General features: G+C 40.5%; 3 protein-coding genes across 8 annotated transcripts in view; all 3 read right to left on the bottom strand.

Moving 5' to 3' along the window:
• srrm3 (serine/arginine repetitive matrix 3) overlaps positions 1-10,455 on the bottom strand; it is a 48,194-nt gene extending 37,739 nt beyond the window's left edge. For both annotated transcript variants that reach the window (XM_077504842.1, XM_077504843.1), the window contains exon 1: positions 10,229-10,455. The gene's annotated coding sequence lies outside the window, so the exon portion shown is untranslated. The remainder of the gene's footprint in view (positions 1-10,228) is intronic.
• Positions 10,456-11,127: 672 nt separating this feature from the next.
• mlxipl (MLX interacting protein like) overlaps positions 11,128-27,464 on the bottom strand; it is a 19,248-nt gene continuing 2,911 nt past the window's right edge. The window contains exons 1-17 of one of the 5 annotated variants that reach the window (XM_077505597.1): positions 25,029-25,691; positions 23,062-23,168; positions 22,888-22,970; positions 22,735-22,824; positions 22,614-22,655; positions 18,884-19,049; positions 17,795-17,875; positions 16,567-16,715; positions 15,940-16,495; positions 15,780-15,853; positions 14,514-14,760; positions 13,192-13,307; positions 12,966-13,088; positions 12,744-12,871; positions 11,982-12,105; positions 11,665-11,794; positions 11,128-11,561 (exon numbers count right to left, since the gene is read on the bottom strand). In XM_077505597.1, the coding sequence (XP_077361723.1) occupies positions 11,398-11,561; positions 11,665-11,794; positions 11,982-12,105; positions 12,744-12,871; positions 12,966-13,088; positions 13,192-13,307; positions 14,514-14,760; positions 15,780-15,853; positions 15,940-16,495; positions 16,567-16,715; positions 17,795-17,875; positions 18,884-19,049; positions 22,614-22,655; positions 22,735-22,824; positions 22,888-22,970; positions 23,062-23,168; positions 25,029-25,369 (2,721 nt within the window). In that variant the 5' untranslated portion in view covers positions 25,370-25,691 and the 3' untranslated portion in view covers positions 11,128-11,397. Of the gene's footprint in view, positions 11,562-11,664; positions 11,795-11,981; positions 12,106-12,743; positions 12,872-12,965; positions 13,089-13,191; positions 13,308-14,513; positions 14,761-15,779; positions 15,854-15,939; positions 16,496-16,566; positions 16,716-17,794; positions 17,876-18,883; positions 19,050-22,613; positions 22,656-22,734; positions 22,971-23,061; positions 23,169-25,028; positions 25,692-27,464 lie in introns of those variants that run through there. The other 4 variants (XM_077505598.1, XM_077505599.1, XM_077505595.1 and 1 more) reach the window with 4 other exon arrangements.
• Positions 25,986-27,464, bottom strand: part of c1qbp (complement component 1, q subcomponent binding protein) — a 2,522-nt gene continuing 1,043 nt past the window's right edge. The window contains exons 2-6 of the mRNA XM_077505615.1: positions 27,080-27,230; positions 26,900-26,987; positions 26,717-26,812; positions 26,514-26,636; positions 25,986-26,393 (exon numbers count right to left, since the gene is read on the bottom strand). Of these exons, the coding sequence (XP_077361741.1) occupies positions 26,244-26,393; positions 26,514-26,636; positions 26,717-26,812; positions 26,900-26,987; positions 27,080-27,230 (608 nt within the window). The 3' untranslated portion in view covers positions 25,986-26,243. The remainder of the gene's footprint in view (positions 26,394-26,513; positions 26,637-26,716; positions 26,813-26,899; positions 26,988-27,079; positions 27,231-27,464) is intronic.

Here is a 27,464-nt window from a genome sequence, read left to right as displayed (position 1 = left end):
TTCAGCCAAGTCGCCCCACGTTCAGCCAAGTCGCCCTATGTCCTGCCAAGTCGCCCTATGTCCTGCCAAGTCGCCCCACGTTCAGCCAAGTCGCCCCACGTTCAGCCAAGTCGCCCTATGTCCTGCCAAGTCGCCCCACGTTCAGCCAAGTCGCCCTATGTCCTGCCAAGTCGCCCTATGTCCTGCCAAGTTGCCCCACGTTCAGCCAAGTCGCCCCACGTTCAGCCAAGTCGCCCTATGTCCTGCCAAGTCGCCCCACGTTCAGCCAAGTCGCCCTATGTCCTGCCAAGTCGTCCCACGTCCTGCCAAGTCGCCCCACGTTCAGCCAAGTCGCCCCACGTTCAGCCAAGTCGCCCTATGTCCTGCCAAGTCGTCCCACGTCCTGCCAAGTCACCCCACGTTCAGCCAAGTCGCCCCACGTTCAGCCAAGTCGCCCTATGTCCTGCCAAGTCGCCCTATGTCCTGCCAAGTCGCCCCACGTCCTGCCAAGTCGCCCCACGTCCTGCCAAGTCACCCCACGTCCTGCCAAGTCGCCCCACGTCCTGCCACATACTGATCCTGAGAGGGAATACAAACTATGCTTTTGGTCACAGAGGTGACCAAACCACTTCCCTTCCACAAGTAGGGAGAAATAAGAATCGCCAACTCAAGTCACCAACTCAGCATACATCTCAATACACTACAGAATGGCACGCACATGTCACAAACACCCCAGCCAACGCGGGGGAAAAAAGCAAACCAGCAAAGGTGAGATCGGTCACCTGTCCCTTATTTGCTACGCCGCTCCTGTGCTCTTACATCTAAATAACGCCTCACTCTTGTGTCGGAGGCCATGCGTGAAGCAGCCCTTGCCACGAACAAAGAGCGATAACATGAGACAAAAGCCCAAATCCACCAAGGACACATCCCACCTCTCTGGCAGTTCAGATTTCACATCTCCTCCAGCCATCTGTCAAAGACGGACCATGCGCTTGTGGGCTCTGAAGCCGCCGCGGTAACAACAGAACAGACGCCGCTGCACTGCCTCCAGAGACGACACAGGCATGAATATAAGAATGCGCTCATGCTTTTTGCCTGGTGTTTATTTTTAGGGGTGGGGATGTGACGGACTAAAGCAGCGGTTCGGAATTAATCAGTGTTCAAATGTGTTTACATGCCAGGGGAGGGAGTCGATATATGGAGAAATCTTCAAAAAGCAGAAGCTTCTCTAATCTGCAAGCTCGGCGAAGGATTAAGACATCTTTCAGATGAGGCATCCTGCTATATAATCCTAGCCTCTGTGCAAATAAAGTTTGTTTCCATAAACAGAGCAAGGAAGTAGTGGTGGATCATATCAGATCATAACAGGAGCGGATAATGTGAAAGTGGTTTATGGCTATAAAATGAAGTGAAAGAAATGAAATGAATCCTTTCAACAACGATGGTCAACTTCCAATTTTTCTGGAATTACAAACAACTATATCATGAAAATAATCCGTACTTGGGTCAAACTGTCAATATCATAAAACAGTAGGGATGGGTTCAAATAAAAATAAAAATCCAACAATCAATATTGAATCGATTTTCCATTTCGAGCCCAATACCAATTCATAAAACCATGAATATTATTTTTTTTCCCCCGAGTTTTTATCATGTCCTTGAAAATTTAAGAAGAATTGATGTTCCATAATGAATCAATATCGCATTGAACTGAAGTGAATCCAATCGGGAAAAATCTAAATCGACTCGAACCGAACTCTTGTGAGTCAAAATTGAATCGATTTTATTTATTTATTTATTTATTTATTTTTATGGCTAGCACATTCATTGTTAACGCCAACAAGAGGTGCATCGTGTTTGTTATTGTTACAGTACATTTTCCATTTCATTTATCCCATCAATGACAGGAGGTCACCTAAGCTGCTTTGGTATTTCACATGAATAACAAAACGTGCCATTCAATCATTCTGTGATGCCTTGAAAAGAATGCAAATGTTTTGATCCATTCAGATAATTAAAATTTCATCCATTTTTTTTTTAATGTTGTTAATAGTGTTAAAGTTCGCAGAGAGCTGGAGCATACACCATCAATAACTTGAATTAAAATGTATTTTCCCCCTTGCTTTTATTTATTAATTTGACCACAAAAATCAGTTGAAAGCTGTTGTTACAGAGTGACACACATTCGCAGATACTCTTGATCTAGAACATTGCTCCGCAGAGAAAAGTCTGACAGATGGTTTTACCGCAAATAGGCCAAACTATTTGCAATAAAAACATCCACAGGATGAGCCTCAAAGCCGACTCGCAATGTCGGCTTTCCCTTGTATGCTGGTCTGCGTCAATAGACTGAGGCGGGCTGGTCGTCCGGGGAGCCGAGGACCCCGGCAGATCTGACCGCAGAGGCTGCAAATTGGCTGCGAAGGGGAAAAGCAGGCAGTGTGGAAGCGCGAGCAAAGGTCAGGTGAGCTCGGGCAAGTCCAAGCGGGCTCACGCGGGCGCCTTAAAGGTCACGCAAAGCTTTCGGCCAAAAGTAGAGTATGGGAGAAGATAAGAAAAATGTCACCTAGAGCAAAATAAGCTCCAGATAAAGTCGATATTGAGACAGGTACAACAGGCTGCATTTTAGAAAGGACGAAGGCAAGTCGTCGATGCAAAAGTCTTAAGTCGCAATTAGATTTGGTTGATGCTATGTTGACGCTGAACTGTTTTAATAAATTGCGGAGGGATTTATTTGCATTGTTTATTAGTTTGCAGGCCACTTCCTGGTTAATGGAGGATGATGAAATTGACGGGTGGACTCATTATGATTCTGGGGGTTGACTGCTCAGTTTAGTGAGGAATTAAAAGGAGACCCTTTAAAAGTTTACAGGTTTGGCCATTCCAAAGATTTTTTTTTTCTTTATTTCTTTGCATCATCTTGTCAAACTGCATTAGTGTGTCAGTTTCATTTCGATTACAAATTGTTTCTTATTCCTTCAAAAGCATGCTTGATTAACAACAACAATAACAGTTGTGTTCCTCTTTCTATTAAACGGATAAATTGGACTGACTCGTCCTCTAAAAATAAATCAAATTGTAACATTGGAAGATGAAAAAAAAAAAAAAAGGATCCCGGCGAACATAATCACATCCCATCCCCCTAATCTACCGCCTGCCACGGCCCTTCTCCAGCCAGTTTATTTATCCCGTGGGAAGTGTGTCCATGCAGGCTTGCTGTAATGTCCTCTGGCCAGGCAGCGCACCTCGCTATGCGCTGCCCCTCCCTTGCCCTTTCCCTCCCCCATCGCCATCTGTTTCCTGCAGAGCATTCTGACATACGTCTGCAGAGCCACTAACTTCTGCTTTTTTTTTTTTTTTTTTTTTTTTTTTATAAACATTTGTAATCATTGCATCTCATCTATTTTATGTTTACAAAACTATAATTATAGCAAACATGTCCTTCATTTCAGTCTTTGCTAATTAATTTAATGCATGAGCCTTTGGGGATGATTTTAAATGTGATTTTTAGTAGATTTATTTCGATATCAACCGGAATAATGACGTTTGAAAGTATGTCACACAGAAGTGACGTCATCTCGCAGCAGCCAAAAGAAAAGCACCAAAAGATTACGTCGCTCCCATGGTGTTTTTTTTTTACATATTGCGCACAAGTAATACACATAAAAAAATAAAAATTAAAAAAAAAAAAACTAATACTAATACTGAAACTAACAAACTAAACTAAAACTAAGCTAAAACTAATAAAAACTAACTAAAATGAAAACATTCCAAAACTATAATAACCTTACTGCCATATTACAAATAAATTGGTTTACATACTGTAGCATTTTTCTAAATATGCAAAAGCACAAATAAATTATTTGCACAATTTTTAGGACTAAACACAATTTCTCTTCATAACATTATGTGGCCCTTGCGTCCTTCTGATTTTTTGTATGTGGCCCTCAAAATGAAAAAGTTTGCACACCCCTGCTAAGCTTCGTTTTGCATTATATTCATTTCCTTCCAACAGAACATTTTGCAGCATATATTTTTGTGTGTTAACTGATCATTCTGTTTCCATTCATTAATGGATACTTTTTGAAAGAGTTAAATACTTCCTATAATGAACTGCAGATGAAGCATAACTTAAGCTCAACCGTTTTACTCCAAAGGGATAATACAAAGACCGCCATGGGGGATGCCAGCTCATGCCCCCCCCCCTCCATCCTCCCTTTCAGCCCAGTGTCAGGCTGCGTCTGCCTGCCACACAAAGTCCGATCAAGCCTCTAAATAATTCACAAGCCACTATCCATGTCTATTACCTGCTCCCCGAAGTGGAAGGTTACCGTCGATATACACGGGCTGCCGTGCAGTTTGAGGAGCGTGGCCATGCTTGAGTGCACCCCCCCCCCCCCCCCCCCCCCTCCAAATAATTTCCAAAAATATTTTGACTGCTGCAATTTCTTGTGAACCACAAGCATGACTCGAGTGCAAGCTGGTTGGTCTGATTCAGTAAAAAGAACATGTCTATTATGTGGTTTACTATGACTGCAAATTAGGGGTGTTAAAAAAAAAATCGATTCGGCAATATATCGCGATATTACATTGCGCAATTCTCGAATCGATTCAATAGGCGGCTGAATCGATTTTTAAACTTCCATTTTTAATGGAAAAATATTCACCAAAACGTCTTTGGGTTGACACCTTAAGCATGGAAGAATGTTCTATTAATAGAACATTAAGCCTTAATATTTTATTTCAATGCTGTTCAAACAGGAAACAGATTACAACCTGTATAAGACTGAAGTTTCAGATGAATAAATAATGCATTTTCATACAAATCTTACACTGTACAAGTTTACTGTTTAGTATTTTCTAAATTTGAATTAAAAAAAATAAAATAACAACAATCGACTTAGAAATTCGTATCGGGATTAATCGGTATCGAATCGAATCGTGATACGAATCGAATCGTCAGATACTAACAATTCACACCCTACTGTAAATGCATGTTAGTAGCCAATCACATTGTCTGTATTCTCCCATAAAAAAAAAAAAAAAAAAAAATGTTTCGCTCTGTTTCCATTTTGCAGCAACTGGCATTAGAATATAGCGAAGTTTAATCATTATTCACAAATCTGTTTAAAACAGTGGGGGGGAAAAAAGCCCCGGTTGATCTCTTATACTCTGCTGCCACCTGCTGGCCGTTTTTGTAATAACTACCATTGCTTCAAGCATTTTTTTCAGTTCAGAGGCTGCATCAAATCTATCATAAAAGACATAAAAACATGAAAATACATCTATGGGAGCATGATAATATTTTAAATAGAACGTATTTACATGTTTTTGGGAGCAAATGAGTTAATCGATTCTAAAAATATTCGATAGTGACTGCACTACATTCACACATTTAAAAATCACTTCCCTTCACAAACGAAACCATCATCCATTCTTCACAAATCAAAATGACATCGATCCAAAGCACAATGCGTTTCAATGAGCGGACAGCATCCTTTCTCACCAAAGCAAAGACTGCCATTTTGGACTCGGAATTCTCCTTAGGCTGCCATTTTCTCAAATACATTTGGCCACGTAAAGAAAATAAACCGTTGGTGACAAAAGTCTTTCGGACTGAAATCGAACTTTTGGGTCATTTCTGGCTAAAAAAAAAAAAAAAATTGCAGTAGCTGAATTTTCGGTGCATTGTCATTGATAATTTCATCTGAACATCTGACAGTCAAGTGAAGTCCCACCCACCAAATTGCCCTATTATTCCTTGTCATATTTTCTCTCCTGTCTCATCCCCATCAGCCCCTTTTGACCACAGCTTTAAGGACCTTTAAAGTTGGTGAGGTCGAAGCGCAGGATCCCTGGGGGAGATACCACACATGCATGCGCACACATGCATGCACAGCATTGCACACTGTCCAGAGATGGCTAACAAGCAGTCTAACAGTGCCCTTTGAACACTTACTGTGTGGCGGCTTCAAAAGGGCACAGCGCTAATAGAATAACTCCGTTTCTCAAGAGTGTAGCGAATTCAGCAAACCAATTTCATCTGGCAGGTTTTTTTTTTGTTTTTTTTTTGTATTGGCTAAACTCAAACACATTAATCAGATGGCGGATATAACATGTAAAAGTAGCATAATAATAAGCTTACGTGAAGGAACAATAGAGTTGACGCATTTGTGAATAAAGCATGATCCTACTGAATAATTGCATGGGAATAAATGAGAATTTATCAACACCCTCCTTCCAATTCCACAAGCTGAGTTGAATTATTCAGCTCCAATCTTTGATCTAAATTTTAATCTGTTTTTTTTTTTTTTTTTTTCCGCCCATCATGAGGAGGAGTGGGATGTGGGACCAAAAAAAAAAATGCCTTTGATCTCAAGTTGAAGCAGGCGCTCTTGTGATCGACCAAGTTGCTTAAAAGCGAGGAAGAGTTGAACACCGAAAATGAAATTGACGAAAGCAGATTGCCAGGAGACTCAAGTTCCGATGTCACGTGTCACCATGGAAAGTAACATGGCACCGTGTTTGACTGAACATAAACGCTGCTTGGGTCAACTAGCATGCGCACACGCGCACGTTTTTATAATATAGATAATGCAAACTAGTGTTGTTCCGATATCGATACTGGTATGGGCAGAGGCGCCGATACTGCATTAAAACAGCGGTATCGGTGACTACTCACAAGTAACATGCCGATACCATTAATTCCAACCCTAATATAGGTGCAGCATCTTGTGTCTTGCTCGTGCACGACATTCACTGATATGTGACATGTTCGCTGCATGCCGAGCTAAGAAATCCTATTGGCCCTTGAATGCTCTGAACCAATGGCAGGACAGCTTTTTCATGTTGAGGGAAAAAAAAACCTTATGTATCGGTATGGTATTGGTAATGGGATGTAACGATATCCAAACATCACGATACGATATTATCACGATATGAAGGTCACAATACGATAATTATCACGATATTGTGCGTTGACGATATTTAAAAAAAGATCACAATATTGTAAAAAAAAGAGAGCTCATATAAAAAAAAATAAATAACACAATATTGTGCTTTTGTACACAACAGCAATGCATATAAACCTCCTACAATCTCTAATAACAATATTGAGGCACTTACTTGCTAATGCAACCGCACATTGATCGCTTCATAAGCAAATTTGGTTCCCCTTCATCTGACAATTAACAGATTTTAAACATAGAAGGCCAAAACATCCCTCATGAAAATTAAATAGCACTAATAAACTAGCCACTAGAGGGTGCTAGAACTGCACAAATGGAAATCAACCTGACTTTTTTTTTTTTAACAGATGTTTTCCTTTTAAATATTGTGAACGTGACGACGGCGATATTGTGGCGGTTTTAATATCACGATATTGCCCTTATCGTGACATCCCTGATCGGTATCGGCCGATACTGCAAAGCTGGGTATCGGAATCGGTATCGGGGGCCCCAAAAAAAAAAAAAAAAAAAAAAGACGGTATCGGAACAACACTAATGCAAACAGAAACCTAAAATAGACATACCGTGAGCAAGACTTAAATAACTCACCACGCGCCAGCCTACACGCAGTCAAAATGGCCTGAACAAGTCTGGAAAAGATAAGACATCAAAAACACGCTATGACAGCAGAGACGGTGGGTGTGATGTGATGTGATGTGATGTGTGAAAATATGGGGACGCAAAGGGACGATTAAAAATGGAAACGTTTGAACAACAGTCGATTCATTTGCTATTTTGTCAGCCCGAGCACGACAAGACAAACTTGCTGTGAGACCAGCATGGAGATTTGCTTATTTATTATTATTTTAATTAAATATACAACCTTTCAGCTTTCTTAAAATGACACTTTAGAAATCGTATAGCGCCAAAAACATTCTCCTCCATCCTCCCTCCCACATACCGACAAGTCCTTCAGACAAAACAAAAAAGCGACATTGCCACCTGACACGACGGCATAAAGCCCCAGCGGTGCTCAATTTCAGTTTCAAGTAGAAGCGGCGCTTAATTGTTCAGACTAATGTTCCCCACAGATCTCCATCTATTATTCTTTAAATGAGCAGAGGGAGCTCTTGCTGCTCCTCCACATCCACCCGCTCGACTGTGAGCCTGTGAGCCCTCTCGTTCCTCAGTGGAAGGAAGTAGGACAGGAGGAGGAGCAGTTTGAGGCTGCCGGGACGCTTGAGTGCCGCAGAAGTGTCAAGTAAAGTAAAAAGTATTCTGACAAATACACGTAAGTCAAACAAACTTGAAGTAAATATGTTGCAAATGTAGCACGTTACTCCTACCCTCCCTTGCTACATCTTTGACATTTCTGAGTAGCCCCATCCAAACACAAACAATATTCACAATTGCAACATCTTCCCCAACATTTCCAGCATTCATAGTTCATCAATTACAGTACTGTCCAACTGATCGACCTATTTAACCAATCAGTCTATCCATCTGCAGAAATCAGTAATAATGTTAGTTAGGGGTGTTAAAAAAAAATCGATTCGGCGATATATCGCGATACTACATCGCGCGATTCTCGAATCGATTCAATAATCAGCAGAATCGATTTTTTTTTTTTTTTTTTTTTTTAGGATTCACACCTTGAGCATGGAAGAATGTTATATGAACGGCACATTAAGCCTTAATATTTTTATTTTAATGCTGTTCAAATGTGAAACAGATTGCAAACTGTTTGTGTACAGTGGCTCACGGTTATAAGCCTCAAGTTTTAGATAAATATATTCATACAAATCTTACAGTGTACATGTACAAATTTACTGATAGTATTTTCTAAATTTGAATGGAAAAAAATCGCAACAATCGACTTATAAATTCGTATCGGGATTAATCGGTATCGAATCGTGACCATTCGTATCGGGATTAATCGGTATCGAATCGAATCGTGACCTGTGAATCGTGATACGAATCGAATCGTCAGGTACTAGGCAATTCACACCCCTAATGTTAGTACTGTATCTTGTGAGTCGTGACCTTTCTTTAGCATCTCATGAGTATGCAAAGTTTAAGATTTTTTTTTTTTTTTCACCATGTCCCAAACAAAACATTGTAATGCCAATCAGAAAACAACGGAAATATTTATTTGTTTATTTATTTAATACAGTCTATATGACTAAGCATTATAAAACAAATGTTTTATCTTTAATACATACCATTATTATTCTGACTGTTAAAGAAAGATATCGGTCATTTCCATTTCCAACATCCTTCTTTTTTTTTTTTTTTACATAATTAATACAATACACCTGATTACCCCATAATGGTCTTATGAACACAAATAATAAATTAGATTTATTTATTCTAATACACACCCCCCCCCCCCCAAAAAAAAGGTAAAAACCACAATGACAAATGAATAATGAAAATGAACATAGAAAAAAACTGAAACAACCATATGTGATAGTTAAATATCATTCTTATTTCTTCAGTTAATTATTTTGTTTGGAATAATGACATATGTGAGATTCCTTCAAGAATTCCTATTTCCAATATCTAAAAATGAAGGAAACTCCTTACCTAAATACACAAACTTCATATCAAATATTTGACACTTTGCTGACGACTGCAGTAATATAACTGATTAACATTTCATCTTAAATGCTACTGCATTTAAAATACCTTTTAGGTATATCAGTACTTAATTTGAATACTGTATTTAATTTTCTCACAACTTTCTACATTTACTCCCTATTGAAAAACACATACCTATTCTTCCTACTCCCGTTTCAACAATTTTTTTTACTTCCACTTAAGTACAGCGTGTGGGTGTTTTGGCCACCTATGGCGTCTGTCGAGATTTACAACGCGTGGCAAGTAAATAAACCCCGCCGCCTGGTTTCCTTTGACAGCACCAAAAAGCAAGCTGTGACATGTTGTTGTCCCGTGGCTGGAGGCGGAGGAGCAGGCAGACGGGGGGGTCGGGTATGGGAGGGGGCGGGCGGCTTGACAATGAAGCGGCAGCTGGCCGCGGGGAGGCTGCGAAACATGGACGAGCGATAGAACGGCACCATCTGCACAGCGAACGGGAGGCTGTGGCGACAACAGCACACGGCTCCGAGTCGCCCTTTGTCAACCAAAACTAACTATCAAACATCGTTTTCGGACGCAGGTGACGCTAACACACACGCCCCGAACACTCAGAACACATTTACGGGACGAGCTCGTTATCCTCCCTTCAATGATGCCACATTATTATCCACTTGATCCCGTTTAAGCCTCTTCGAAACTCTTACCTTTTCCCGCAGTCTTCCGCCGCGCAGTCGGAGGCGCCGCCACCCGCTTTGGCGCGCGTTCGTCGGTCTTGTGGACTGGGTAGCTGGCGCTGACGTTGAGCCGTGGCTTGGTCCTCCTCTCCGTTCCTCCTTTGCGGCATTAGCTAGTCCCCCGCTGCCTGCGCTCGGCTTGTGGTGCTGAAGTGGACAGCTCACCGACGAACAGTGTGAGGAAGACAGAAGGAGGGAAAATAAACCTTTTACACTGGTTGTATCTGGACAGCGCCCTCTGTCGAACGGGAGGTTCCGAGTGCAACGTGAAGCCCTCTATGATAGCGACATCTACTGGAGGAATGAAGACACTGTAGTACTAAACATACCATCCTCCAGCCAATCGCAGAGCGGGGGGTGGCGTGTCGCAAACGGGGCCGGGCGCCTTTGTCGGCTGCGTGACGTCATTCCCGCGGCAACTTGACAGCACCATGGATTTTTTTTTCCACTCACTCATTCACTCAAGCTTACATGTGTGAGTGAGTGAGTGAGTGGAAATAAAAAAATAAATAAAAATAAAAAAATTAAAAATAACAAAATTCGTGCGTGCTGTCGTTGCCGCGTGAGTGACGTCACGAAGCCGACAAATTCGAACGGCTCCGTCTCCGACACGCCCCCTGAAGGTCACCACTTGCACTTGGTTGTCAACCTCAGCAGCCGCTGCACTGTCAGATAAAAACAAAAACAAAACCTAGAATGCCCCGCTTAACGAGCCTTTCCCCAAGAACGTCATAGTTATGCGTCACTAAAACGTTTTATTGTTGAACAAAGTCACATCTTGTTTAGGGTGCAATAGCCAAAACTAAAAGAAATGAACTTTGTGGTTGGTTATGTTCATGTCTTGTATATACAGTAATAACTGAATGCAGTACAGGTTCAACATTTAATACTTAATTGTTGTAACACTCAAAAGGACAGTCAAAGTGTCTCAAACACACAACAGTAAACATTCCTTTCCACGCATTGCTTTCTGAGAATCCGTCACACATTTTCTATTTTACGCCTGGCTTAAAAACAAGTAAAGATGTGACTCACTTATTTTTTGGGGGGCATACATTCTTTTAACAGTGAATTTTATTTAGAGGAAATAATATATGATCCTAAGTCTAGAAATGAATACAGTAGTTTGTTTTTTTTGGTCACATGTTTCGTATATTGTCTTGAGCAGGGTGCTGCATGGAGTGGTCCAAAGTCGTCGAGGGGTCACCCTGAGTGACGGCGAGGGCGGCCTGCTCAGGCAGCAGTCTTGGGTCAGTTAGTATGGATGTCGTTGTGCTCAGGAGACGGAGTGAACTCAGGACCACTGAAGGGGTGGGAAGACGTAAATAATTCATTGATCATCAAAGACAACTGCAAACATATATAACAAAAAATCTTTGGATTTTGATGAATTGTGGAGGACTGACTGGGTCTTAGAGAAGGCAGAGAGCAGTGTTGGTCCAGCCAGGACAAAGTGGATTGGCACAGTTGTTCCACACTGGCAGTGGACACCATCCCGTTATACGACTCAAACAGCGGCTCGATGATGATGCTGAACTGGACACCAAGTTGAGGAAATAGAAGCCAAATGAACCAAATGCATTGTTGTGCTATTTTAATGAATGTTGTGTTCAATTTGTCAAATGCGTGTTCTGTATAACATTCAGTTGGACAAATGAAAGTTCAAACATCTGTTTTCTATATACACGCTTTATCCCCGCATGTTTTGTTCAGTTAAGGATACAATCCAGAACTTCCAGTTTTGCAGAGTCTGTGCCTGGACGTATTCTCGGAACTTTTGCCTCATGTGGTCAAATCGCTGCCGCGTGATGGGCACACCTGTGGCCGGTAGCTGCTGTTGGCATGCGCTGCAAAACAAAGTACATGAGGTTGTTTGGGAACAAAACGCATATAGGACTACGGCGTTAGAAATTGCGCGCACTGTCATGGTGGTTAGCATTAGCGTTTCAGCATTTGTTTTGTATTTAGCGTTAGCACTTTAGCATTAGCAATTGCGCGTACTGTCATGGTGGTTAGCATTAGCGTTTCAGCATTTGTTTTGTATTTAGCGTTAGCACTTTAGCATTAGCAATTGCGCGTACTGTCATGGTGGTTAGCATTAGCGTTTCAGCATTTGTTTTGTATTTAGCATTAGCACTGTAGCATTAGCAATTGCGCGTACTGTCATGGTGGTTAGCATTAGCGTTTCAGCATTTGATTTGTATTTAGCATTAGCACTTTAGCATTAGCAATTGCGCGTACTGTCATGGTGGTCAGCATTAGCGTTTTAGCATTCTTTTTGTATTTAGGCTTAGCACTTTAGCATTGAAATAGAAATTGAGCGTACTGTCATGGTGGTAGATGGACTCTTATCCTAACTGTGCATGCGTTACTAATAGTCCGCCCACTCTCTAAAAGCGAAATAAGCAAATAAAAATAAAATATCTCAAAGACACCAAAATATGTCGACTTGCGCCAGATCAGCCAACCGATCTAAAGATCTCACTTGATGGCAGAATTCAGGAGCTGGATCTCATCGCGGAGTCTCTGCGCTTCCTCGTGCAGCAGCGCTCTCTCCTGCTGCATCTTACTGATGTACTCGGCCGTCTTCTGCAACGTGGTGGCTTTGCTGATCTGAGCAGGCAGACAAAATGCTTGCACGTCAGCCAGACACTTTGATGATTCCGCGTGGCTGTCGAATGATTCCGTGTGTTTCCTGTCGCCACACCTTGATGCTCGGCTGAGAGCTGAGCGTCGTCACGAGGTTATGTAAAGTGTCAAATCCCAGTTTGATGTTGAAGCGTCTCTTCTGTTCAGCTGAGATGTGAGTTATCCTCCTGGTGTCCGTTTGCTGCAGAACATCAAACAGCGCAGATATCCTGGCACATCTCTACTGAACAGATTGAGCACTTTGCATTTTACTATTGAAAAAAACAATAGATGTATTGTATTACCTTACTCATTTCTATCATTCCATATCCGAGGAAGCCTGCATGTGGAGACTCCGGATTAGAAGATTTCTCTAACAGGTTTGGTGGTGATGTTTGGCCTGGATAACCTGGAAAATCAACTAGAAAAAAAAAAAAAAATAAGGTGTAAAAGTAGGGCCATTATTCTCAATTTTCAACTCATTCACTGCCATTGACGGAAAAAGACGTCAAATGATGCATTTTTGGGCTGGCAGTGAATGTGTTAACCTTTTATTTCATCTCAAAATCACCGTGCTGCGAACATGGAATTCTATAACACACATGTATGTACATATGGGGGGAAAAAAATAGGTATGTCTGGTTTATTTATTTATTTTTTTACTCAACTCTTGTGTACAGTGTTCCCGTTTTACCCACAATAAATGAAATCTGCGAAATAGTTAGCTTTATGTGTTATAAATATTTTAAGGCTCTAAAACCGTCCACCACACAGTTTATGCCCTTTTCGCATCGAGGAATTTACATATTCTCACATTTCTCCCGTTTAAACATTCTCAATGTTCAAACCTTCATAAAATTTATAAAATAGGTACATTACGGTAAAAGAATGCTACTAGATACTCCATATATACTTCCTACCATATTTCAAACACATGCTTCTCGCGTTTATTGAAGAATTATGAAATATGAGCGTGTGTGGTTGTTTGCAACTGACTGGTGACCAGCCTTGCATGTAGTTAGCGGCGATAGTTTCTGGTTACCCATGACTAGGGATGTAACGATATCCAAATGTCACAATATGATATTATCACGATATGAAGCTATTTTTATTATTATTATTATCTTTTATTATTATATTATTATGTTTTGTTGTTATTGCATGCACACATTGAATTCATATTGACTTGCTTCACAGGCATATTACGTTCCGCGATTTTAAACATAGAAGGGCCAAAACATCCCTAATGAAAATTAAATGGCACAAAAAAACTAGCCACCAGAGGGTGCTAGAACTGCATAAATGGAAATCAACCTGACTTTTTTAACACATTCATTGCCAGACCAGCAAAAACAAAAAATGCATCATTTGACCTCTTTTTCCGTCAATGGCAGTGAATGAGTTAAAACATATGTGTTGCATTTAAATATCGTGACCATGACGACAACGATATTGTGGCAGTTTTAATATCACAATATCGCGCTTATCGTTACATCCCTACCCATGACTATAGTTAAGACAATCAGTATAGAAAAATAGATGAATAGAGGGGCAAAATATTAGAAACAGCTCTCATTGTGAGAAAGCAAAAAAAAAATAAATCCACTGCGTACTGTGGTAAGCTTACCTGTTAAGCTGCTCCTGTCTGTGCCATGAAGCTGGACAGGTGACAGTTTCTCAGTCTTGGGGATGAGGAGGGACGTGCTGGTGTGTGCAGTGTCATCAGCGAGCAGGCCAGGCGCTGTTGAGCCTTTGCAGGTTCGACTGTGACCCTGAGCTGAACTCTGGTTGCGCAACGCCGCGATCGCTCCATGCCAGTTGGCTCCGTGCTGCACTTGAGATGAAGCTCCTCCAACATGGCCGCTGGAGGAAGCCTGCTTACAGGACACATATTTTAGACCAGCGGTGTCCAAACTACGGCCCGGGGCCTTTTTTGGCCCACCTTCCGCAGCATATCCTTAAAATAATACCTGCTACTGATGAATTTGTTTTATATACTGGTAAATATGCAAATTAACTATTTACATATGAATTCATATCACTTGTGGTGAATAAAGATAATTTTTACAAGAGAAAATGTTTTCCTCCACTTTCTGCTGTCACATGAATGATTCCAATGGGGTAGATGGAATTCAGCTGTTGTTCAGTGTAGGGGGCGGGGCTGATATTTTCCGGTACGTTACAGGGTCTCAGCCACCCCAAAAATCTTGTCAAATACTAAACTATTTGCCCTATAGAAAGCTGTTCAGGGACCAGTTTTGCAAAAGACACGAATATATATAAACAATACGCAATTGCTTGATTGACTGATTTTGGTGTGCTTGAAAATTTAAACTGGGGTTGTCAGGGGATTACATTTTCTCGTCATTAATAGGGATGTAACGATAACGGCAATATCGTGATATCGTGATATTAAAACTGCCACAATATATCGCCGTCATCATCTCACGATATTAATAGCATCTGTTAAAAAAAAAAAAGAAAAGAAGTCAGGTTGTGCAGTTCTAGCACCCTCTGGTGGCTAGTTTTTTTTTTTGTGTAATTTAATTTTCACAAGGCATGTTTTGGCCCTTAAATGTATGTAAACCGAGTCAATATGTGGAGGAACTCAAGGTGTGTTTGTATAAGCAAGTAAGTGGGCTGTAGTTTGGACACCCGTGCTCTAGCATTAAAAAAAAAAAAAAAAAAAAAAAAAAAAAAAAAAAAAAAAAAAAAAAAAAAAAAACGTATAAATACGTCTTTGGGACACTTAAAACATTTAAAAAAAAAACAGATTTACATGCTATTGGGAGCAAATGAGTTAATAACAGTAATGTCTTCAACTTTGGGTTGATAATTGCTAAGATAGATAGATACGCAGCATCAAGCACATTGCTGCTGAAGGCGTGCTCACCGAAGCTCTGGGAGATGGTGACTTCTGACCTTTGATTGTCACATGAGCAGTTTCAAACCCAACTGGCGGCTTCCCTAAAAGCACAAACGAGCACGAGTTAGCAACGTTTTTGTGCTATTTTTTCACAGATGAATTACCAGAAAAAGAAAAAAAAACTCGCGTTCATGGGCGCTTGTGGAGAGCAGCTTAGCCAGGCAGCTGGTGGAGGTAGTAGACGAAGTATAAGACAGACCAACAGGCGGACCAAATATCCTCTCCCCTCCTCTCTTTTGCTTGTATTTCCCTCGCACTTCCGTGGTCGACACTTGTCCGGGAACCGCAAAGCGGTACGAAGTACCTCCGGCGGGCTGGGCGGCGTGAACCGGGCCGGGCACGTAGTCGAGAGCTTGCGGGTACGCGTCCCCTGGGGGAGGGCAGCCGTGAGCCTGTTGCATGCCGGACACGGTGGAGGCAGTGTGAGTGATGACCGTCGGGGTCGCGCCGGCGGCCGTCGTCGCCTGGTAGCCCAACTTGTGACACGGGAGCGGGTAAAAAAAAGGGACGCCCGCAGAGAAGACCTGCTCGACGTTGGCGGGAAGAACGGCGTCAGCGAATGATTGGGGTCCATATGGCATGCCGGTCGAGTGGTATCCGCTACAATCCTGGTTTAGCCCGCTCTCTTCTGGTTGAGCGTTAGAAGCTGAAGCCTGAGGCAAATTTTCAGATGACAATCCAGCCTGCAGAAAAAAGCAACTCGTGATTTGATTTGCCAGACTACAGTACAATTTGTCGTACCGTACTTAAATACCTGCGCGAGCTGGGTGTCAATGAGAAGTTGAGGTGCTGCGTGCGCAGTTGCAACAGTGGCAAGCGCAACGCTGGACGAACTTTCAAAATAGCCAGAATCTGCAAAACCTGTCTGGTCACATGACTGGACCCCCGAGTTCATAAAGATATCTGTGAAAAGGAAGAACACACAAGGGCACAGTTAACAGCGAGATACCTTGATGATGACGGTGTGCAACCACTAATGAGGGCAACACAGAAAAAAATTGTTAACTCATTCAAACCCAAAAACGGGTAAATACGTTTTTAACACTTTGTCCTTCACTCCCAAAAACGTATTTATATGTTTAGGTTTTGATGCAGCTCCTGACATGAAGAGGTGGCTTAAAGCAGTGGTAGTTATTACAAAAAATGGCCAGCAGGTGGCAGCAGATGATAAGAGATCAGCCAGGGCCATGTTGCAACAAGCTCATTTTGACAGTGTTTTCACCAGGAATGTGACTACTGACGAAACTTAGCTATATTCTAATGCTAACTGCTGCAAAACGGAAATTTTTTTTATTTTTTTTTACATCTTTCGCTTAGTAGGTTGCATGTTTTTATAGGAGTCGCACACAATATTCTGTGGGCCTTGCAAAATCCGTCAAAATCCAGTAAAACAGCCGGGAGCGAAGGGGATTGCTTCAGTAAAAATGGCTGGGATTGAATGAGTTAACTTCTGTGTTGTTTTTACATCGGACATTTGTGCACATACGAGTGCCACAAGTCAATTAAGCGTCAATGAAATGTCACATCAATAGGCTAACTGCACAAAAACTGATGTGGAAATTTCAATTAACAACAAAGGTTCCATCCAGCAGTTCCACTTAGATCCACCAGGATACATGTATGAGATTATTTTTATATGTAGCTCTACATATTAAAAATGACGTCTCATTCCAAACTGTAATTGATTCGTATTTGTCTGATGACTTGTTGTGTATGGGAATGAATACTACAGAAATTCCCTAACTGAAATCATGGACACAAATAGTGAAGTCTGTGTTGAATATTTTTCTTCCTCCATTTAGCTACATGAGAGCATATTAGACAATCTGTAATAAAGCTCGCTCTTGTATTGGTTCTCATTAAATTGTGCAAATGATCATATAGCTTTGACATTTATTTAATTTGCCAATTTGATTGAAAATATCCGTTGCTGAAAAATATTAAGAGAAAAAAGAAAACCGACAGATGCAGGTAGAGCGTACCTGGTATGTCCATGAAATCGTCCAAGTTGGGTTGCAGAGGAGTTAGGCCTGGCTGAATCATATCAGCATTCGTGGTGTATGCTGAGGAAGGAGGCAATGTTGTGTTTTAGTGTGAAGATTCAGGATTCATATCAAACGTCACAGCAGTCAAATGTTATCTATGGAGCAGGCACAGCAATGGAAAAAGCAGTAGAATTGCCGCGATGAATTTGCTGGCCGCGCGACATTAATGCAGTCATTTGTTGCTAGGCAGATTTCAGCTTTGCAGTATCGGCCGATACCGATACCATACCGATACCTAAGGGTTTTTTTCCTCAACATGAAAAAGCTGTCCTGCCATTGATTCAGAGCACTCAAGGGCCAATAGGATATCTTAGATTTTTTCTATTGAATTTTTTTTTTATCACGAGAGAGCTCAGAATTGTTCATTCGGTAGTCTTACAGATTCAACATCTTATCATCATTGCTTGCTCTTTTTTTTTATTTTTTTTTAAAATATATTTTATGTGTTTGTGTGCATGCGTGTGCGCCAATGTGTGCGTGCGTGCGTGCGTGCGTGTAAATACGTGTAAATTTATACTCATTAATTCACCTAAAACCTAATAAAAATCCCATTACCCTTCACCTTAACCGGATACTTCAGAATCTCGCCAGAGTCGTGAAGTTCATAAGGTCAGGAGACCAGAGGAAAGGTCAAAGAAAAGAAATCTAAATCAAAGTAAAATCCAGCACCAACTAAACAATTCCTGCCATCTACATAGTTACAAAATCAGTCTTACGCCAACCCCGGAAACCTCTAAATTCCAACAAGTTAAGGAGTTCTCAAGAGACCAGAGGAAAAACTAAAGAGAGGAAGGAGGGAAGGATAGATGAGGCAGAGTGAGATCCGCAGACACCGGCACATCAAAGTCCATCAAAGTGAAATCCAGCACCAGCCAAACACCTCCTGCCATCCACATAGTTATACCGACACCACTGTTTCAATGCAGTATCGGCGGCTCCGTCGATACCAGTATCGGTATCGGAACAACACTAGTTCCAGGAAATGTACCACTTTTTCCAATAGAACCGTATTACCCGCGTACTTACTGTTGTGCCGCTCACTGCCGGCCCAGGGACATGGCTTCTGCGTCATGGTGAACAGCGTGTCAGAGATGTCGCACAGAAGGTAGTCAAGGTCAAACATGTGGGCCTCCCCCGGGGTGGCCTCAGACTGACTCGACCATTTCTCCAACTTCGCCTGGCAGATTTGACCCTCGAGTTACATCAGATAAGAGATGGGAAAAAAAAAAAAAAAAAAAAAAAGATCGTCAACCCTTAACTCATTTGCTCCCAATAACGTGTAAATACGTTTTTTATGTTGTAAGTGTCCCAAAGACGTATTTATACGTTTTTTTATGCTAGAGCATACAGAAGGCTTTGATGCAGCCTCTCAACTGCAAAGAACGGTTGCAGAAATGGTAGTCATTACACAAACGGCCAGCAGGTGGCAGCAGACCAAAGGAGATCAACCAGGGCCATGTAGAAAAAAAGCTCAATTACTTACAATTTTAAATCGATTTGTGAAAACTGATGAAACTTAGCTCTCTTCTAATGCTAATTGCTGCAAAACGGAAACAGATAGAAACATACTTTTTTTCCTGATGAAAGAAGAGACTTTAATCTTTCTTTTGAAAGCTTCCATGCTTTTATAGCAATAGAACACAATATTCTGTGGGCCTTGCAAAATCAGTCAAAATCCAGTAAAACAGCGAACGGGATTGCGAAATGTGAAGTTAATCGAATCATCGAAAAGGCGCTTTGAAATAACGATTACACGACAAACGCACGAGGCGAAATACGGCATCACAGGACCAACCTCTCGTCTGAAGCCGCATAACAGGTCCATCCATAAACGGCCTTGGGCCCGAGAGGTGTTGCTTCATTCTGATCATCCGCACGCGAGATCACATTTATAGGGAAGCCCGCACCGGACCGCGGCCTGTTTTGATTACGTCGAAGCGCGCACGGCGGTTTCCTCCTATAATTTGTTTTTGCCTCTTGATTGGCCGTCATTGAAGAATCGTGTGCATGTGCAAGTAGAAAAGAGTCAAGATTACCGTGTGCATGATAAAAAAAAAATAAAAAAAAATACAAAGTGGGCATAGTGTTCAAAGAGCACAAGCCCCCTTCCAGGTAATCATGATGTTGGGTTTGTTCATTTATTTTGACGTCTCCCCATTTCAATAAGACGGGCGGTCTTTTGTCCCTGACCTAATTCTACTCCGGTAGTCATCCTCACGTGCGGACGGATAAACAGGAGGACTTTAAGGCCGCCGTCGTCCAAAGTGGCAAGCGGCTCGCATTTCCTACTTCCGGTGATTGCCTTTTTTCCAGGGATTTCCTGTTTGTGCATTTCATTCATATTTTTATTATCGAGGTGCGTGAGGGGAGGAAAACAGGTATGACGATGAAATGAAGGGAAATTATTAAACAACACTTTTCATGCTCGCTAAATATTGATTACAATGAGTTGCATTATTATAATTGATCATGTTCAATTAGAAAAGGCTTTAAGAATGCAAAGTAGAAATGCTAGGGAAATAAATTATAAAATTATTGTAAATTAGAATACTGTGATTTGTATATTTTTTTATGTATAGATTAATATGATTATTCTTAAATATTGAGACATATTAGGAATAAAATAAATATATGGAGGGAGGTAATATAGATAATTATATCATTCTTCATACTCCTTTTCGAACTTGTGTAAGCTTGGGTGGGAACCTCACGATACGATACGATACGATACGATATGATACGATACGATACGATACAAGGCTGACAAAACGATTATTTCACAATATGACAATACAGCGATTATAGATATATTGGTCAAGTGATACATCCACGATAAAACTAATCATAAAATAATAATAATAAATAAAATAAATAATTTTCAAAAATCATATTTACATACATATATCACATACATATACATATATTGTAACAATTTCGCAGTAATAAATTAAATAATATTGCATATATTTCTGGGGACTAGGTTGTATTTTACAGTTTTAAAAATCTTCATAAATTCACAAGTTACTTCATGTTAAAAATTAGTTTGCTCTTCATATGAAAAGAAAAATGCACTGAGCTGTCACCATTATCTTACAAATGCAATTCTGTTGTAGTGTAAGAAACACACTTTTTTTTTTACGTACAATACATATTTTAATTTTTTTTATTCGATTGTTATGAAATTACTGTATCAATGACTAAAAAAAAATATTTAAAATAGGAAAAAAAATGTACATTTTATTGAAAATTTAGACATAAATTGAAGTATGAAACATGCGATTAATATGCGATTAATCGTCAGTTAATTATTGAAGCCATGTGTTTACAAATTTTAAATCGACTGACACCGTTACCTACAGTACAAACAAGCAGGATATTTCGGCCATTGTAATAAAGCCTTGACAACACTTCTCCAGGGAGGTAAATCAGAACGCAAAATATCTATGTATTAAAAAAATAAAAAAATAAATAAAAAATGCTTTGTCGAAATACTTTTGAGTTTGTGAAAATGGAGGCATCATGGTAAATACCAATCACATGTGGAGTGATGTATTATTGTTTGATTTGACTGTATCGCCTCGATTACTATCCAAACGTTCTACAAAGTGCATGTGGGCAATTGATTGATGAGGTCAATTGGTCATCGAAGCGCGTTTTAAGAAGAAGGCACGCGTCTCCACTTGAACACGATTGTCAAGCGAGGTGCTTCCCGAGCGTCCGTCCTCGTTGCCTTTCTTCCTTTCACCGGCTTTTGATTGTTTCTGAGCGTGACGTCACCCTCGAACGTGCGGCATCCTTTTCTTTTTTCTTTTTTTTTTTTAATCAGGCATTTCAGGAAGTAGGTCAGATTTGATTACATTCTAAAGCTTTTCCCCGACAAAATAAAGACGAGGCTTCAAGAAGAAGTGCACGGGGTATTGTCACTGCTTGCGACGAACATGCGTCAATTGTCCACACGTGCTGGGCCGTGACGCAAGTTCTGTTGTTCACGTTTTGTTTTTCTCAAGCAACCATTTTCCTTTCCAGTTACCTGGACGGATGCGGAACCCACACTTTAAAAATAGCAATATGGATCATCATACAGTACATGTCCAGCTGCATTCAAAAGGTAAAAAAAAAAATATTTGAAGCTAAACTGAGGCTGATTGTCAATATGTCAAATACAGTTTTTAAGGGTCGAACTCCATGTTTGTCTTGCTATGTATACTTAGTGGTCACAACATTAGGTACACCTTTAGAATATGTTCCAAATAATTCCGTTGCGCAATTGACCCCCCCCACACGTATTTGCGTTTAGACACTTGTGGATGAACCCGTTTGTAGATTTTTAGGGAGGACCAAAAATGCCAAAATAAAAATAAATAAATAATTAAATAAACAAAAGTGAAAAATAAAAATGGGTATGAAAAATATCATGCATAATGGAATATAAAAAAATATATATATATAAAAAAATATATATATATTTATAAATACGTATCGGGATTAATCGGCATTGAATCGAATTGTGATCGTCAGGTACTAGACAATTCACGCCCCTAATATATATCCACCCATCCATCCATTTTTTTGAACCGCTTACTCCTTGTAAATATGTATGTCTATATTTTTGTTGTTTTTATTTCCATTTGTTTATTTTTTTTATCCTTAATTTTCGAATGCTATTTTTATATTTTCGCTTTGACTTTTTTTTTTTTTTCTATTTATTTTGCCATTTTTGGTCGCTTTTGAATAGCAATACTTGTACTTGCCGTACCTCTTGCAGCATTGATATAATGCCGTCCTTCTCTTTCTGAAGCTACAAAAGAACAATAAGATCGTAAGTATGTAAAGACGGAATTGGAGAGAAACAAACTCAAGAACACATAAATACTTACTCTTTTCTTGTAATATATCCTCCACTTGTGATACTCCTTGATGACCACCTCAATCCGCCGCTTCCAATAGCTGCCTTCTAATACGATCGCCTGTGGAAATAAAACTTCATCCTTCTCCACATCAAAAAGAATCCACAATAACAAATCACTTACTTCAGGCTTTCTGTGAGCGTCTGCCTCAGATCCCTCCAATGGGGTGACAAAGCCACAAACGGGATTTTTCCTCTTTTCCACATCTAAACGGGATTCAGAGTTGCCACGTAAAAGTCCTGAACCGATGATGTTAAACTTTTTAGCGTACAGAAGTTGGAAGTGCAGTGGACTCACACTGGATGAACCATGCTCTCCAAATGGCATTGTTAAGACGGATCTTATCTCGCCACAGTAACCGCAGTCCCTTGAAAGACTTCCACTTTGGGGAGACAATCTTGCCACTAAAATGGTGGAGGGGGAAGAAAACAAAACAAAACAAAACAAACTTTGCTGCTTTCCTTATAGGGTGAACAGTCACAGCTTTGAGCTTTGTATCTCGAGTCTTGGCAAATTTCACCAGCCCCATTGTTTTATCGGACTTTTACACAGGTCCCATCCCACAATCACACACTTGTCATAGCGATTCATACGATAAACCAATTAAAAACGAACTTAACTCATTGGCTCCCAAAAACGTATAAATATGTTTATTTTTAATGTTTTCAGTGTCTCAAAGACGTACTTATATGTTTGTTTGTTTGTTTTTTAATGCTAGGCCTTGATGCAGCCTCTCGACTGCAAAGAACGGTTGCAGAAATGGTAGTTATTACACAAACAGCCAAAAGGTGGCAGCAGAGCAAAGGAGATCAACCAGGGCCATGTTGGGGAAAAAAAAAAAAAAAAAAAGCTCCATTACTCACAATTCTTTTTTTTTTCCCAACTATGACAGTTCGTTTGAAAAAGAATATTATTTGATTAATCTGTTAATTTATCTTGCTAAGTTTCATATTCATAAATGTAAATGTGCAAAATCGAAACCTATTTTTTTGTTTCTGTTGATGAAAGAGATTGATGTATATTTTCTGTCCATCTCTACTTCCAAAAATAACAAGGCTGTCAAGACCTTGATTTTGTGTTCTCATTTCGGTCTTTTTTCGGGTCGGGCTAAAGATCTTATCTCTAAGCACATATATTTTTGAAACTTTTTTTTTTGGTGATGATAGTGGTTCATGTCTGTCTGTTGAAAAGCTGCCCTGCTCTTGGCTAATGCGACTTCATCTCGCTAACTCCTGTTTTCCAGAGTAGGAAAAGGGGCCGAGAGTGTCTCCTAATGTGAGACACTCACAGAGTTGCTAGGAAGCCAAGCGAAGAGCACATTTCTAATGAAGGGGCATCGGAGGTGCTCACGCTCACAAAACAGCTGAGACGACAATTTACTGCAAGGAGGGAAGACTGTTAACTCCAGTCGAGCTAATGACAAATAATAAGAAACTAATAAATAAGAAACTTGTTATGATTAGTTAGCCTATATTAGTCAAAGCATAACCTGGTAAAGCCCCATAAAAAGGCCGAGAGAAATAAATAAACTATGTCAGGGGCATCATTGCAGCAATTCTGCATTACCTCAGTTACATTTCAAATCCATCCAGTGCAGCCAACTCGAATCAAAGTCCAGTCATAGTTACGTTTCCAAGCGGTTGCACAAGAGACGAGAGCAAAACATTCTCCACTTCAACACCTGCACGCGCACACACATACACAGGCAGGCTCTGCCATAACAAGTATGTGTGACATATTTATAATACAATTTAAATTCGACTGTTATTAATAACTTGATGTAAATTGACCAGGGACGACAGTAGGCACACATGCGCGTCTAATGACAAAATCAAATAGGGTATCGTACATTGATGCTCAATTTTGATGGACACTTGTCACAATGGTGTTATGTTATTCTAAAATGTCTATTATTTGTTATAGCACCACATTACACTGTGCCTCTTCTAACTACAATAATAAACATTCAACTGGGGGTAACAACTGTCAGTTTAAAAGGAAAACTAAAATAAACTAAAACAAAGAATGTATTCACGTTTATTTTTGTTGAAATCTTAAATTTTGATTTGATTCAAATCAAAAGTTTTACTTTTAAATATTACATTAAGAGTAAGCATATTATTTTAATGTTTGTCATTATGGTGGTCCAATACTTCAGGTGGTACTTAAGTATAATAAGTTTGAACTTAAACGGCTTTTCATAGAAAATTTTACTAAACTTATAGGCGGAAAAATAAAATAAAATGGGAGTGACTGGGGGGTACCTGTAGGCCAGAGACATGCACTCAAACAGGCGAGTGAGTGTGGGGTCGATGCTCAGACTGCCGGAGCTGAGCGGCCCGTAGCGGTACGTTTGGCACCAGGTCCGGTTCACCGTGTCGAAGTCGTACCTCGGGCACCGTCCGCCTTTCGAGCCGCCCGGCGACGCGTCGCGGTGGGGTGACGACACCATAAAGTGCCCGCTGTGGATGACCTGCGTGTAGGTGAAAGAGCCGTAAGCAGGCCCGCCGACAGGTGCGCGAGCTTGTTCAGCCTCGGGTTCGGATTCGGAGGAGTCGCGGAGGTCTCTTACGACGACTGAACCAACTCGCCCTTTAGCCGCCATAGTCACGTTTTTAGTCCGTGGTAGCAGTCACCAAAATGCGACGGTCATGACTACCCTCCTCCTGCTCCTCCTCCAATAAAGTTTGATTTGTAAAGTGACCAATTTGAGGGCTTCCTCTTGGCAGCTGAGCCACTTCACCAGCCGACACTACTTTCTCCTCTGAGTGGTCGATTGTGCAACAGCATTCTATCCTCTTTGATGGTGTTAAAGTCCTTAAGGGAAGCCCAAGGTGGTAATTATTAATAGACCTATTTTAAGGGAACAACAACCATCAGTAGTATGGGGCAAGTACAACAATATTCCACCAGATGGCACCGTAGTGCGAAACATTCTCCAGCCAAGTACTCGACTTACGATATTCATGGTGACAAGACGCGATCGGTGACCCCGGCACGATCGGTGACGCGCATGCGCAGAAGATCGGCCATCTTGGATCGCTAACTACGGCAACCACACTAGGACCAAATCCTTTCTATGCGCCTGTGCGTTCGTAAAAACATACAAATATGGAAGAATAATTTATAGATTGCATTTTGAAATCACTAAGTAACTTTTAATCCTATAAAATGAGCATTTTACTTTTGAACTTGTATCATATAAGACATGATCCCAAAAATGTTGGAAAACAGTTTAATTGCAATTTACTTACAAAAACAATACACCCAGTTAACCTCCTGAAACACATTTATCTGCACCTAACTCACAAACGTTTTCATCTTGAAGTGCAACAAATATTTGCGTTAGTTGAAACTAGATGTGGACCAGACAAAATGGACACCTCAGGTCTGTATGTGATGCATTGTAAAGCACTTTTAGCACCAAATGGTGTTAAAAAAGTACCATCTAAGCTCAGTCCATTTACCATATAAATAGATTAGTTACATTTTACAAAGGTCTTGAGTTCTTCCAGAAACTTGATGTATTGTTGATGCTCGATAGCAGTGCTCAGCTCCATCAGTTCATCTGCAAAGGTGTTGTCGACACCCCGGTCGGCCAGAAAGTCCATCATGTGATCATAGAGGGACTGAAAAAAAAAAAAAAAAAAAAAAAAGACGATGAGGTTTGTTTGTTGTTTTATGATTTATGGTACAGTATTTCTTGAATAATCTGTAACACAAGCAACAATGAAATCCATCAAACTCACATCATTCAGGGAGTCTTTGGTGAGTGTGTAGCTGGTTTCTTTCCAGTCCACATCCCCTTCGGGCTGGAAGCTGACCTCAAAGATGCCAAAGATGTCACTCTCCTCCTCTTCGCCATGTGCCAGCTAGGAGCAGATCAAGATCACTCATATAGCAATCTGAATTGTGCAGGCACTTTTTTTTTTTGTTCAAAATTGCTGAGTACCTCGTCTTGAAGGAATTGGCAGTCAATCACCAGCGTATCTTTTGAAGCCTCTTTTGTAACTTCAACAACAAAGTTAGGTGTTGACAAAATTTCAGGCTGCAAGAAAAACAGAATACTTTTTTAAAAACTGGACATTGAAGTATTACTAATGAGTTTGTGTCGTAGAAAAACATGTCTTGCTACCTCTTCCGCCGGCTTTTGCTCTCCTTGCTCTGCCTCATCCTCAAAATTTGGTAGAATGCTGTTATTGACATTGAACGTGACAGTGATTCTGTAAGGGGAGGATGGCAGGGGAAAAAAACAAATAAAACAAAAAGTTTACTCAGCTCTGACAACAAACAACACAGAGAGCATGTGCCTTACTTTTCTCCAGCAACGTGTTTTGTCAGTAGAGCCTCAGTACCGTCCATAGACAGCTCCCAACCTCCGGATATCTTGGGTAGCGTTCCGCTTTTCTGAATCTTTTTCTCCTCTTTGATTTCATCAAATAGAAACTCCCCAAACGCCTTGTCACCTGTAGTAAGAAAAAAAAAAAAAAACATGTTAAAGGTCGTATTTTTTCTGATTTACTAGCATGACTGATACAGAGGTTTCCCTAGTACATTGATTCACAACAACCGTGTAAGAATTTCCCAAATTTATAGTTGAAAACCCGAGTCTCATATAAATCAACTTATCTTTTGGAATTACACACATATAGGTATTTTGTTACATTTGTTAATGGTCGTGCATCTTTTATTTTTTTTTT

This window comes from Festucalex cinctus, chromosome 18, assembly GCF_051991245.1.
Source record: "Festucalex cinctus isolate MCC-2025b chromosome 18, RoL_Fcin_1.0, whole genome shotgun sequence".
In the NCBI taxonomy this organism is placed as follows: Eukaryota; Metazoa; Chordata; class Actinopteri; order Syngnathiformes; family Syngnathidae; genus Festucalex; species Festucalex cinctus.
The sequence above is the reverse complement of the archived record's forward strand: the minus strand, read 5'-3'. Positions and strand labels throughout refer to the sequence as shown.